Raw genomic sequence first — 15039 nt, forward strand, 5'->3', positions numbered from 1 at the left:
ATACAACAGATGTTTAAAATACAAACTAAAGATGCTGCTGCAGCTTTTGCTTCAGTGTTTTTTCCTTTTGAGTCGGTTGTGGTAGACTGACTCACATTACTCACAACCAGGCATGCAGACTTAATTCCACCTGCTGCTCCTAATCTAAGAATGTCCTCTCTTACCCTGACCCTTGGGTGAAAATACTATATTTTCCACTTCTAGATTGGGAGATATTCATATTGCAGCACATCTCATATCCCCGTAAATGTAGATTTTATGTACACAGGGGCTCAAAACTTAATGAATAAAAGCCAGCGCCATCACTCTCCCCTTTTCCCATCCCTAGAGATACACAAACTCAATTAAATAACATGCCCAGAGGGGGATATAGACCTAAAGTCATTATATTGCACAAAGAAACAGTAGCCTATAGCCTAGACAATATAGATAAGGCCTTTATCTGTATGTGTAGGCTACACACTGCTCATAACAACACAAAGTGTAGTGTGCTGCTAGTGATTCCGCGCAGGCTACTTCTATTCTCATTCTACAGAACTTTTAATCCATTATGAATGCAAGCAGGCCATCAATTATGAATGCAGTAAGTCATGTTCGATGGGCACTGCTGAGTTTGAATTCAGCCCCTTTTATCCGAAGTCCTTATTGCAGCTCGGCAGGAGATTTGTGCAGCGTAAGGGGGTTCTGTCTAAAACACTCAGCTGTATTAAAACCCATAAAACTCACAAATAAAAGGATACACAACTACACGGAAGCTTTTTTGAGCAAAGGGCCTTCACTAGAGCAGGTTACCATAGAAACAGTGGTGCCTGAAATGCGTTTGGAAATTGGATATTTATTTTATTGATATGTAGATAGCCTATATGACTTACATAAATCATCATTAATTTAAATTGCTTGCACCTTTCAAACAAATCAGATGTAGTTCGAAGTGCTTTATATTGATTGCATCATAGAAGAAATAAAAATGTATGCGGAGACTAATGCATGCTAAGCAATAAAAAATTGGTAGCCTAGTTAAAATGGCTATAGAATAAGATGACGATAACGATGATGACAATAACAATGTTTTTTTTTAACTTTACTTAAAACATCTTTTGAAATAATAATAAAAAAGTGTTTTTTCAGCAATAATTTTTGTTTTGGTGAAGTAAAATACTAATGAAAGTTTTCTTTAATGCATTTTCATCTATTTCATCAATGACAACACTACTAATTCACACGCTCATTTATCAAGATTAAAGTCTGAATTGTAATTCAAGTTCTTGTTGTTCTAATGCTTTGAATGAAATCATGCCCAGAAGACATAGGGGAGAAAATGAACGACACACACATTACAATCAAATCAAATAGGCTACAAGAAGCTCTTGTCCTAAATGGATTGCCCAAAAACACACTTCAGTATCTCATGAATTAATTCCGTATAAGTTATAGAAGAAAAAATCAAGTTGGATCGCTTTTCTGAATCAGGTTTTATCTACTGCGTCACTTATACAAGATTTTATAAGGGAATTTATTACCTGCTTCCACCACAAAACTCTTTACCATATTTGGATTATTGCTCCAAGACGAGGAAGTGTCAACTCCTGTCCAGAAGAGGGCAGCAAATTATCAATACAAAAAGCATGCTCAGTCATAGAGACAGTCTCAGTGAACACATTTTAGTTTGGTGTGTACTTACCTTTATCTTGGTTTCAAAAAAAGCCTGCATTTATTGTTAGAAACAAGAAGACCATATGAACTGAGTACAAAGTATTTTATTGTAAATGTTTGAAATACTACATTACATTTGTGGTTATAGTTCTGACAAAAGGGCTAAAGAAAAAAAAGGTAACAAAAATAAATATACATCTGCATTGACAGAGATATGTGAGGAGTTGTGGAAACTCATAACGTACAAGTTCCATCCTTTAATTTTCTGTTTCTTTTTTGAATTGTCGTCTGGTCGACGCTACAATATAGTGTTTCATCTCTTACTGATTACTACAAAAAGACAAAGTTTCTGGTATTGCTTAATTTCTGGTAAGGCTTGCCTTCTCACGTTACTGTATTGTCATGGAACGCTGAAATAGAAAATATTAATTCATACTGCATGACATCTCCGTCCTGTTCAAAAAGCCTCATAAGAGTTTGATAGTCCATTTCCATAACAGCATTGTTCCTACAGTAACATTTCACTAGATTTTGTGACAAAAATACACAGTATACACAGTATCTATGGCAACTCAACCTCGTGCCAACGCAGGAACGCAGAGTGGCCTTTTGCTGGGTATTTAAAGATCACAGAATGAACAGCAATAGATCAATCAAATAACTTCACCTTGTTTTTCCACCAATCATTTCATTTTTCAATTCTTTTAGCCAGAACAGTGCTGGTCACAACTGAATACAGAGGCCCAGTCAACTCAATACAGATGATGAGAAAATTAAGCCCCTAAAGATTGTCATTGTAACAGAGCATTTTTATCATCCGCCTCATCTGTGTGTGTGTTCAAAAAAAATCAACAACCAGTAGCCCATGAAACCACTTTTTTTTTTAAAGAATTATTCAAAAGTGTAAAAATCACTTTCTAGCAATAGAAATACTGCTTGTTCCATTTACATCCCATCATTGGAGTTTTTGTCACTTTCGAAACAGTTTCAGAGTTCAGACACTAATTACAAAAAAAAACTAAAAAACAGTGGTAATAGAGGAGAAACAATGCCAGTAGTGTTTTAAGTACACAGGGCACAGCGCGGCCTGGAAAAGGTAAGTGAGGGAGAATCCCACCGACGTAGATACAGAATAAAAAGTGCCAGAAAGAGTTCATAGTTCATCATCCTTCATATGGTTTGGTCTGTCCTTGTCTCTTCATTTCAGCAGTGTCCTTCTCTTCCCAAAGTTGGTTAAAGCATGTGTGTGTGTGTGTTGGGTGGTGTGTTGGGTGGTGTGTGCGTGTCTGTGTGGGTGTATGTGTGTTTGTGTGTGTGTCTCTGTGTCTGTGTGTGTTAGTTGGAAAGTTCTGGCAGTCTGGAATGTGCATGGATCCTTGTGATTTAAGCCAGGCTTCGCTGTCTTGGCTTTATTCTGGGGTAGAGCTGTAGGAAAGAAACAAAAACATGTCAATAATGCAAATTTGTGCAAAAATGCTTCAACAATAAAATAAACTATCTCATCATTACAGTTTTAGTATTTAAGTTCCCATCTAAATGCAAATCTAATCCTTTGAAAGTTCACAATTTTCTTTCCATCAAGTGGTTAGAGCGGATTAACTACACTAGTTTTGGCAGGAGATGGCGCTATAGGCAATGTATGGCAACAGCTGATTTAGTCAAGTGAGTTCAATGTTTGCTACAACAGAACTTATTCAACAAATGGGTTTCCATTTATCATTTTGCGCATTCACTATTTTCCCGCACAAGTCAAAAAACACCTTCAGCAAGTGTAAAAACATGTATGTGCGTTAGAAGATTTTTAGTGGGAATTTAAGCATTTAAACACAGTTAGTGACCCTTGACTCACCCCTAGGAGGTTACGGGGGATGTAACCCTCGTTGTCGCCCATGCGTGCCCACCACCATTCTATCTCGTCCTCGTCTTCTCTGCGGATGATGCTCATGCAGTCGCCCTCGCGGAACACAAGCTCGTCTGAGTTTTCACAGTTGTAGTCCCACAGGCCGTAGACCACGCCCCTGTTCATGATGCCCATCTTCTCTTGCACACCTGAGGGGGGACGGATTTAAAATAACAGACACAATCAGCGCAAATTTATTTTGAGGATGGTCAGTTATGTTTAGAAACAAATAGATAGGAGAATATAAAAAGAAAATAAGAAACAAGTATGAAACACATAACAGTTAAAGCTATAGTGCTTAACTTCTGTCGCCCCCATGAATTTTGACATGATTTATTTACATGAAAAAGTTACGCACTATAGCTTTAACAAAAAAAAAACAAAGATATCAAAATAATAAAACTGACCATAGAGGAACTGAGAGCACTGGGTGTAGCCCTCCTCCATCTCTTCACATTTATCAGCGGCCGTCTGCATGTCGCTGTACGTCATAGCAAACACTGCTGCGCCCGACTCCACCAGGAACTTACACACCTGCACATTGTTGCAGGAGGCAGCGCAGTGAAGAGGCGTCCTATGGTAGAGAGAGGAAAACGAGATGAGAAGTATGAAGACAAGCCCTAACCAATACTATCAAAGTCCAAGTGAATTTTATTTTGAAATTGAGTAAGATACACAATAAATCAATAGAGTAAGACTTTAAAAAATATTTAATTTAATGATTTAATGTTGTCAATCTGCTCATAATGCAGGATTATGCTCCGAAAATTGTCCAGTTTTGAGTTGAAAATAATCTCACTTGTAAAGTAATTAGAAAGAATCCTTCATGAACACACGTCAGCAGTGATCGTGAACTTACCAGCCGTCACTATCGGCAGCGTTGACGTTGACTCCGAACTGAACCAGGAACTTGACGATCTCTGTGTGTCCGGCACAGACAGCGTTGTGTAGAGCGGTGATGCCTTCATCGTTGGGCAGACTGGGATCCTCCACCTGAAATGATTCACAAAAAGTGGAAAAACATAAGTGCTGAGTGGTCTCACTTTCAGCAGATTTCAGAGACTAGAGAGTAAAATGCTAAACTGTGTGACAGTGAGTTGGTTTATTCCAACAGCAATGAAAAAATGACGAACCATTTGAAATATAAAACACACAGCATGACGCAAAAGGTGCACTGCAAAAAACATCAGTGTTCGAAGTACATTGAAGATGACGGGTGAGGCAACAGACTTTGGCAGACTATATTGTTTTTAATGTAAAAGTAAAAAAAAAAATTCAGATAAATAAGAATTTAAAAAATAAACACATTATATTAGAAAAGCCTTACCTCATAGATGATTCTCTGGACCAGGTCAAACTCTCCCTCCAGAGAGGAGTCCAGCAGCAGAGCCAGCGGGTTGAACTTCACTCTCATGTCGTGATCGATGCGCTCGGAGTCGGTCTTACGCAGGTTGGTCCTCTTTCCCTACAGACACAATCATGGTCGTGGGTCAGAAAAATGATCTTCAAACAGCCATTACAACACGGACAAGAGAAATGTAAAACTAAAAAATAAGTCTAATTTTGAAAGTCTGTCCTGATGAGGTGGAAGCGTCTACTCTGTGAGGTTTCAATCTAGACTGCGACCAAAGGAGCGACTTGCTTCCCAGATCTTAGTGCCTTGCTAATCCAGTTTACAGCACTGTAAGAAAGCAATTCATGTCACAAACAACATAATTATGCAACCGAATGAGTACCAGACAAAAGAGGGAAGGAGGGGCAAATTGGTCATAACAATGTTATTTCTTATTGGTTTGGCCTTTTTAGGGTTAAACATGTTGCCTTACCATAAGACCCACTTAAGGAGTCTCACTAAGAGCTTAACATTGAGAACATGTAAACTGGTGTTGACTTTCAACACAACATGCCTCTAATAAATAGAGGGAAAGTTGGGTGGGTTCGGCTTATTGTGAGCAGAATAAGGCCTATTTACTCCAGAAACAATAGTGGTACTTGATAGGGATTATTCAGTTATATAACATCAGACCAGGTCACTGCTGTTGACCAGCAGCTCATTAGAAAGTAGAATATGAACTCACTGTAACTCATGACCTGCCACTGTAAAAGTAACAAACAAACATGTGACGGGATTTAAAACCAAATGCAGCTCAAATCAAACAGTGTAAATCAATATGGACTGCAGTAACTGAGGGCACTTTGCACTTTCACATCTGCTGTTCATTTGATCAGGTGAGAACAGTATTGGTACCCGGGTCAGCACCCAAACTGGACCACAAAGCGGACCAAGACCTTGTTGAATGGGTGGTCTCTGTTACACTTCCAAGAAAACTCAGTGTTTTTGGACTAAAGTAGCTCCCGTAGCCAGCTACACTATGCTTCATGGGAAGAGGGAGAAGATTTATTTCCTGTAGTTTCTTCTATAGAGCAGTTCAGGAACTGCGTTACTGCTCCTGTCCCAGACACATCTGATAAATCAGTGAATGAGTCTCGTATGCCGCAGCATTTTTGCAACTTATATATAATTCTCGCATCTGGTGAGAACTAAGAAAGCGAACAATCTTTATCACTCGGCATAACTGATCTTTACAGACAATGAAAAAAAACACCAAAACATGAACAAAACCATTTAGAGCCACAAACTAATTGTGACTCATCAGTTTAAGCTGGTGTTTAACATACCGGTGGCAGAGTGACCTGTCCCGTGACCTCGGGTGCCTTCATGTTAAAGGTGTCCTCTCCCAGGCTGTCCTGCTCCGCTCCACTGGGGTACGGAGGTGGAGGGTAGGGGGGGAACTCCTCCAGGAAGCCCTCTGGAGGGGGAGGGGGCAGGTTGGGCATTGCGTCCTCCAGGCCAGCAGGGGGCGGTGGGGGGAACACAGCGTCATTGGGCCGGGGCGCTGGATGGGACGGGGGAGGAGGGGGGACGATCTCCTCCCTCTCTGGCATAACTGACGGTGATTTTGTCTGTTCGCTAGGGGCAGGGATGGGCACATTAGAGCCTGGGATGTGAGGTTGGAGCTGGCCTCCCTCGAGAGTCTGTCCTGCCTCTGACAAGTGGTTTTCTGGAGTGCTTTGAACCTCCGCCGCAGCCTTCTCTGCGTCATCAGCAAAGGGGGGAGTGGTCGGCGTGGTTATAGTTTCCATAGCAGCCAGGGTGGTCTTCTGGTAGAGGAGTTTTTGAATGTTGGGTCCCGCGGGTCCCTCTGGTTCAGTGATGGAGCTGCGTTTCTTTAGGGGTCGTGGGGCGTTGTACAGTTTCTTTCTCAGGGCTTCCAGGTCTCCGTCACTCTGGTGCCTGTAGGGGTTGGATATGAATGGAAGCAGCTTGGTGGGGCTGAGCGGTCGCGGGGTGCGTTCGGTTTCGGGTTGGGGGCTCTCAGACGAGCTGGGTGCCATGGTGACGGCTCCACTGTGGTCCACCTCAGACTCCAGGCCAGGAGAGCGCCGGTCCTGGTAGGGGTTCTCCGGATGTAAGGGGCCTCCACCGGGAATCACTGGTTTACCGTATACTATGAAAAAGAAGGGAAACAAGCATTAAGACTGTGATTTCAACAAATATACCACCACAGCTAAATGAATACCCTTATGCTGATAGTTACATGCTGCATGTAATTCATAACCAGCCAGTGTGTGAGTACAGCAACAGAGAAAAGCAGAAAATCATCCTAAGGAACATCATTTTGCACTTTATCATGTTAAAACAAAATGTTCTAACTAGTTTCTATAAGATGACCTTCCCGAAAAAGTTTTTTTTTTAGAAATGTTATTATCCTGCATACTTAATATTCATCTTATTATTATTATTCTTATATACATTTTTAACAGCTACTCCTAACAACGCAATAATTTAGCGAAGCGTGCTTCCCCACTGCACATCACTTAACCTTTAACCAGTGAGTGAGAGCATTGTGAGTTCAGTAGCACGAGAGAAAAGCAGAAAATAATCCTAAAGAACATCATTTTGCACTTTATCACTAGATGTTTTTTCCTCCATGATGGTGCTGCTTGTGTTTTCAGTTTCTTAACCGGCTACTAGATGACATTTCTTGTATTAAATATAGATTATTGCTTCAAGGAAACATTGTTCAAGAAAATTCACTTGATTGAAATATCAATTATGGATGCACACTGAAAAGCTGTTGTGGTAATTTATCTCTGAACCTTAAGAGATTTTAAAAACTGCCTACTTAACGATAATGAAATCAGAAAATGCTCTTCTATGCCTATTTAGACTCATATATATTAATTAAAAAATGTTTTTTTGTCATATTATACCACCATCTGTCAAGAAGAGGTCTCCCTCTTTAAATCAAGTTAATTTCCCATTTTCATAAAATCTTTTTACTAAATTATTCTATTCATCTTTTACAGCTAGTGAGGATAACATAAAAACCCTCAGAAAAGACTAAGTACCAGAGAAAAAGCAGCAGCAGGTCTGGTTGTGACTGCGTTTGAAAGCGGAAGCTGTAACAGATGGCGAAGCTTCTGTAGCTGCTCTCCTAGTCAGTGGTGTGTGAATGTTTTCTTGTAGAGTGAGTGAGTGCTGAGAACGTCAGACTGACCTTACAGTGATTATATCTCGAGTGACACGAGACCGTACTATTTTTGTAAGTGTGGTTTATATATAGACTTTAATGATGAGATTAAACAGTCATACCATTGTTTTTATGTTTTTGTTTACGGCATTTGTCCTCAAATTTTATGTCCACACAAAAGCATACTTACTTCAGAGGCTGACATGTGAACCTGAAGATTGGCAAACGTAGATGCTTCTTGATTTTGAGTAACAGGGATGTTAAATTCAAACTGCATATTTTCATCTGAACTTGCAATCTATCTTAATGCACTTGTTGTTGACATGTTTGTCACTTGCAAGTAGCTTCACCATATCTATATACAAGTGGTGTGTATGATGTGTTGTGTTGGTGATGTATGTGTAAGGTTAAGCATTAGACAGTGACTAAAGGGAAAGGATGGGTTCAAACTACTATTGACTACACTATCTAGTCACCAAAAGCCAAGTGGCCACATTCACCCGTGTCACTTCAAAAAAACAATATTCACACACCAATATCAGAAAGTTAACCATGAATTTCCTTACCACTGACGAACCCATTGCCGGTGCGGGTCTGGGAGCGGCTTAGTGCGCCCTGCACTCCGACCTGCTGCGTGTACATGGAGTAGATGGAGCTGGCCGCTAAGGTCTGGGGCTTACTCATGTCTTTGGGCAGCTCGGGGGTGAAGGGCCGTACCGTTGCTGCAGGTGGAAGCTCCTGTTTGGAGGGTAAGGGGAGTGTCTGGCTCTGTGAGGGGGTGAGCTGGGACCGACCCGGGGCAGACTGGGGCGGCTGCTGCTGCTGGCTGTGGGGCTTGGTTTTAGGGAAGGTGCCCGTGTTGAGGCCTGGTTTACCGTACGGAACCACACTGGGGCCTTTGGGTTTGGTGGGGACGGGAGGGGGCACCTTGACTGGAGCCTTGGGAGCCGCCTGGAGAGAAGAGAGGAGAGAGAGACCAAATTAGACACTAGTAGCTGGGTTTCCATCTAAATGTAAAGTGAGTGACTCAATAAAAGTTTGCAAAAAAAAAAAAAAACAGGAGCGTTTCCATCAAGTGGTTGGAGCAGATAAACTACACTAGTGTGCTCTGAAGGCGCTATAGGCAATGTACCGTAACATGGTAAATAGTAGAATAAGTAGATGTTACCAACCAGAAACTAAACAAACATTGAGAGAGGTCTGCAGGAATTGGTTTCAATTCTCCAAGTTATTATTGTCCTTCCAGTGAGGTTTGTATTTGCCATGCTTACTTCATCCGGATACAAAGACATTATGCAGTTTATGATGCACGCAGCTCCAGCTAGGGCAATACTGCGACCAAACAACTGTTTGTGTATTCAATGTTTGCTCATTTCCGACAACAGTTTTATTCCTGTTAGCGTGCAGGTGATGTGTTTTTGTTTCCTCTCACCTGAGCGTCCCTGACGAGGTCGTCGCTGCTCTGGTTCTTCCGTAGCGTCGTGGCGGGAACCTCCGTCGGCTCAAACATGGAGAATGGCCGCACCTTCCTGTCCCTCTTCTGTTCCGTCTCATCTATGAACACAAGCACAACAATCAGTTTCATCCCATGCTCTGAGAGGGTCATTTTATTATTATTAATGTAATAAAAACAATATTAATGCCAACACTGCGCATCATATAACAATACATTAACATTCAATAACATAGGAATAATCCAAACTATGTTATCAATGGTTATAATCAAATTACCAAGAGACAAAATAATTCTAATAATATAATACAGTTTTTAATTTTTTTTTATTAATTTTTCTGATTTCTGTGGTCTGTGTGTTAAAAAAAATACATACATATATTGTGGAAAAAATAAATAATAATAATAATACAAAATGAAACAGAACACACAGAGGCAGTAATCAGTTACATCCAATGTTCTGACACAGTGTAACTTGTGAAAGGAGAGAACAAAAGGCCCTCTGACAGCTTCTGCTTCAACGGCTACTGTTTTCACAGTTACAGGAAGGGATGACCGTGCACTTTCTGGGGAAACGCTGTATGTGCATGTGATGATAGCATCCATGACGTGTGTGTTTTTCTTACCTTGTTCTGTGTTAGCGTTGGAGTGTGAGGTCATTCGTGGCAGTGTTGAAGCCGGACCATGACCGTTGGTGTTGTTGTTGGGTTCCGGGTTTGAAGAGCTCCAGTCTGCCAGTTTAGATGACTGAAGGCCTGGGGGAAGAGAAGGCAAAAAAATAAAATTAAGAGAGGCTTTTTTTAAATGTAAGCATAGGATCTTACATAGAAATGAAAGATTAAAGAAAGCACAAATTCACTCAGTGGAAACTAGCTTCTACCATAATTTATCCAGATACACACAAAAGTTCACAGAGCTGTGTGTGTGTGTGTGTGTGTGTGTGTGTGTGTGTGTGTGTGTGTGTGTGTGTGTGTGTGTGTGTGTGTGTGTGTGTGTGTGTGTGTTGTGTGTGTGTAACAGTCACACAGAACAAACTTTGATTTCTGTAATAGAAAGGTGGATTTTGTAGCCTTTTCTTCCCTTGTTACTCATCATTTGTGGGTTTTTTAAATAGACTAACGGAAGACCCAGGGGCCATGCATGTGCTCAGACATCCACACTCAGATCAGCCACAAAAGCGTGGGGCTCCCGCAACCATCACGATTAGCATCACATCAGAGACGGTGAGCGCGGGATGATTTCCATCATAGTGCCCTGAAGACTGAAGTTAAATGCTGCGTCTCGGGGTGTACACCAACAAACTCACACATTCTGTGAACAAGACGTGATGAGGTTGGTCAGAATCCCAAAGAATGTCAGTTCAACTGAAGGTTATTGTTTGTTCCAACTGACCCATTTAGAGCAGCAGAGGAATAGTTGAGGAGAAAAGCTCAACGAACACGCTTTTCACTCGCTTCCTAAACAACAACAGGCACGCACAGTCGCACGCACAACAGCAGTAAAACCGGAAAACCAGACCAGAGATCCAGCAAGGAAATGATGAAAATAATATATCATATAATAATATATCCATAGAAAATCACTCTTAAGAAAATAAACACATGGAAACAAAGCCGTTGAGAAGCACAAACACACGTACACACACACACAAACAAGTGTACCTTTTCTCTTTGCCCGCAGCTCTTTCAGAGGCTTAAGTAAGAACATGGCTTCTGAGGAAGATGCATTCAAAAGACAAAAAAAACAAGATAGCCTTAGAGCTCCAGATCTCCCCTTGCTCTAGGCCAAGGCCCAGGACGGGGCCCCCCTCAGGGGCCACACACACAGACCAGCACACCCCCCCCTGGAGCCTGCCCGAGACTAAGCACAACGTCCCTGCTAGAAAGGAACTGAGAATGGGCGTTTTACGAGAGCAGATCCCACTGCGTCCCCGCCCATCGCTATCTCTCCTCTAACCACACTGCAAATCAAGTCAGCATGCAGAAATAATAGCGTGCAACATCATAACAGACAGACTGCGAGAGGCCCGTTACTTTTTCCTTCCCGTATGTGGAACTGCTTTAAATAGGAAAACATTGGGCTGATGAGAAGCGAGAGAGGCAGTGAGGGAGGGAGGGAGGGGGGCCTTCTGCTGTTGTTTGGTAATGACTAATTTTCTAATTTTGGTGTCGGATCATTCATTTTTTATAGCATGAAGTGCACTGCTGGCCCACTATCCACTGGGGGACTGATTGTAGGGCTAAGATAGCGAGTCTGGAGATAGAGTTCGTGAGACAGAATTACTGTGTAGGCTAGAGGATGGCTCAAAGAACATCTCTAAATGGGATACGTTACTCTGCTTTGTCAATGGTTTAGGTCAGAGTTTGTTCCCCTCCAACACACAGCACACATGCTACAGCAGTCTGTGGAGGGAGGTGCAGCTACCACTGTACCATGCCTCAAACTTGACTTGAAAAAAGGGGAAAAAGAGAAGAAATACCTGCCTTTATTTGGTCTTTATTTTGTTGGACAAAGACGTCATTCTGTCTAAGTAACTTCTTAAGTCAGCAGGTGTGTGTGTGTGTGTGTGTGTGTGTGTGTGTGTGTGTGTGTGTGCGCAATATAAATGAAATAAAGTCAGGACTGACCGCTAACCACTAAAGGCTGAATAGAATTTGTCATTTGAAACAGTTTGCCTGTTTCAAATGACAAATAATAAATAAATAACTCACAGCTAAGAATAGTTTCATTTTAGCTGCTATATGGCACACAGAGACCACACTGTTTCACTTCACTCACTGCAAAACACATCAAAAGTTCTTCAGAAAAATGTCAAGAGGTGGAAAAAAGATTGTGTTGTTCAAGCTCAGCAATACTATGTCACACAACACACCATAGCTAGCTACCTTCTGAGCTCAGAGTGACATCACAACCAGCAGGTGTCCCACAATCCTCTGCTTCTGCTGTAGTCACGTCAAATTTGAGTTCAAAGACAAAAAAATACACAAAGAAACACAAGGAACAGTTGTTTCTTTACGATAAGTGACTTATTGTAGACACAGCAATCGGCAAATTTAGCTGACTTAAGTTCTACGTTAAAGTTTCTGCAAGCTTTCAGTTGTTCTTGATTCTAGCAGCACCTTTGGACACAAGCGGTAGTGTTTTAACGACACCAGTGCCCAAGTGCAATGCTCTGATTGCTCACCTGTTGCCTTGCCCTGTGGGTCGTGTGTGGGTAGAGTGGAGGTGCCGTCGGGGTAAGCTGCTGGTTTCACTAGCAGGTCGTGTCTCACTGGGCCGCGGGGCAAGGTGGACGACTGGATGTATGGACCGACCGCCGCCACACGGGACGGGCCTGACTGCTGAGCGGCTGGGCCTTCACTGGGCAGCTGTACAGACAGAGAGGGGGGACAGAGGAGGCTGTTTGTTAGGGATCAGAGAAAGCTATTTAAAATGTCTTGAATAACAGTAGACATTATGTAGACAAATAAAACACATAAATGACTAAATGGAAACTAAAAACTTTATCTGATGTTCTGGTAATGAAATGACCGAAAGAATGCTGAAATTAAATTGCGAGGCCCTGATGAACTAGGCTGAAAGTGTTATTTCCATTACGTAACATTAAAAAGAATGTATCATGGATAAAAAAGAAAAGTGGGAAGATAAAGAGGCAATAGTGTGAACTTTGACCTGAGGGGGGCACCAGATAATTTCAATTTCATTAACCACATGGCCCGCCCAAGTTGTTATCTCAAATTGATGATTTATGATGGTTAGTGTGGAAGTGTTATCAGATTTGTAAGGCAGTGTTAAAAAAAATTTCATTTATTTTTTGGTGTTGTAAGCAGAATAGCCATTACAGTGAGATACTTCTGAGGGTTGAGGTTAACTGTGAAGTGGAGTCTGGGACAAGCGGTAATTTAAACTAGCTGGTGGAGCTTTGTGACAGGTCATGGAGAGATCAACAAAATTTGGATACATTCTCTGAGGTCCACGTTGGAATGACAGAACAACATCCTCTGAGCCCTGCTTTGACCTTATCATGCCCAAATTCAGTATCTTCAAAATGGGCTGTCCACTTTAGACTGATGATGTAAAATCCACAGAAAGCTTGATTTGAATCATAAAAATGTTGTCGTAAATTCATAAGATAATACGTGCCTGTATACGTTTCAAACCCAACAGAATGATAAGCTTTCTATCTATCTTTTTTTAACCATCTTTCAAAATATAGCTCACCCCCCGGAAACTAACGTTTAACAAATGCGATGACATTGTATCAAGACGTTTCTTTAAAACAAGATGAACATGGCTCACTTTGCCCATCAAGGGTCTGAAGCAAGAAAACAATGAATGGAATGCGATGTGCCATGTCATACTCAAGAGTTCAGATCAGAAAGAAATAGACACACATTCTTCAATACTAGTTTAGTTACCTGAAGTTGAGTGTCTTTTGAAGCCCTCTCTTTAACGGGATAGCCATTCTTGGAAAAACAAAAAGCACAAATAATGCAACAGCAGTTCAAAATACCAAATAATCCCCTTTTTTAAAAGTCTAATATCGGCCTGTTCTAAGGCTTTCCTGAACTGAGATGGGGCAGTATGACTCTAGTCTGGCAGTTCTTAGAAAAACCCTTGTGCTTTCTGGGTGATGTCAGCAGGACGCTTGCTGTTTGGTTGGAGGAGAGAAGCAGCTTGGATGGAGTGTGTGTCTTTGTGCTGGTGTGAAAAAGACCCAGTCATTACGATTCTGGGCAGGTTGTGGGTAAATCACCTCCTCACTAGGGCTTATTCATGCCTTCATCTCTTAATATGCACACACTCACACAAGCGCAAACAGACACAGACAGACATACATACAGACACACAAACACGCGCATACAAGTACAGATGCAGAAACACAAAAACACATCTTTCTATGTTCTGTCCCTATTTTATTATATATGTAAAAGGAATCTGCTACTGTGAAGTTGAATTATCTTGTAAGTTGCTAATTTTTCTAAAAGCTTTCAGGCGCACTTCAGATGAATATGCTCAATCTCCATTATAATATTTATTATTAATCTTTTAACATATAGGCCACTTGAGATCATGTACACTGCATTTGTTCAGTAAACATTGCGTGCTGCACAGTGCATATCGTTACAGGCTACATCTGTGGTGCCTACAACACAGACAAAACATTTGAGATGCACTCTGCGGATTGCATTATAAAGTTATGAATTCAGGTGCAATTGACATTAATTTGGGCACTGTTTCTGTACTAACAACAAACAAATAAATAAATATATGTTATATATGTTTTAAATTGCATGGAGGAGAGAGTAGAAAAAACCTCAAACTCATTCATCATCCAATAAGAAAGTTTGTTTTCTTTGGCCACTCTTAAATCCTTTACTCTCCCGACAAAAGCATTTCAACCTCAAGGAGTGAATATTTTCCTTCCTAAATAGATGTGTCCGTTGTCTCTTTTTTACAGTCCCATGGCAACCTGTTTTCAAAACACTTGACACTCC

General features: G+C 41.2%; 1 protein-coding gene across 1 annotated transcript in view; it reads right to left on the reverse strand.

Moving 5' to 3' along the window:
• Positions 1-1748: 1748 nt before the first annotated feature.
• Positions 1749-15039, reverse strand: part of LOC307257720 (apoptosis-stimulating of p53 protein 2-like) — a 32822-nt gene continuing 19531 nt past the window's right edge. Inside the window, exons 10-20 of the mRNA XM_080037018.1 lie at positions 13960-14007; positions 12726-12909; positions 10168-10296; positions 9521-9642; positions 8655-9039; positions 6233-7062; positions 4881-5018; positions 4413-4546; positions 3961-4127; positions 3503-3702; positions 1749-3078 (exon numbers count right to left, since the gene is read on the reverse strand). Coding sequence (XP_079893144.1) covers positions 3037-3078; positions 3503-3702; positions 3961-4127; positions 4413-4546; positions 4881-5018; positions 6233-7062; positions 8655-9039; positions 9521-9642; positions 10168-10296; positions 12726-12909; positions 13960-14007 — 2379 coding nt within the window. The 3' untranslated portion in view covers positions 1749-3036. The remainder of the gene's footprint in view (positions 3079-3502; positions 3703-3960; positions 4128-4412; positions 4547-4880; positions 5019-6232; positions 7063-8654; positions 9040-9520; positions 9643-10167; positions 10297-12725; positions 12910-13959; positions 14008-15039) is intronic.

The sequence above is a fragment of the Ammodytes marinus genome (genome assembly GCF_949987685.1).
Source record: "Ammodytes marinus genome assembly, chromosome: 11".
NCBI lineage: Eukaryota > Metazoa > Chordata > Actinopteri > Uranoscopiformes > Ammodytidae > Ammodytes > Ammodytes marinus.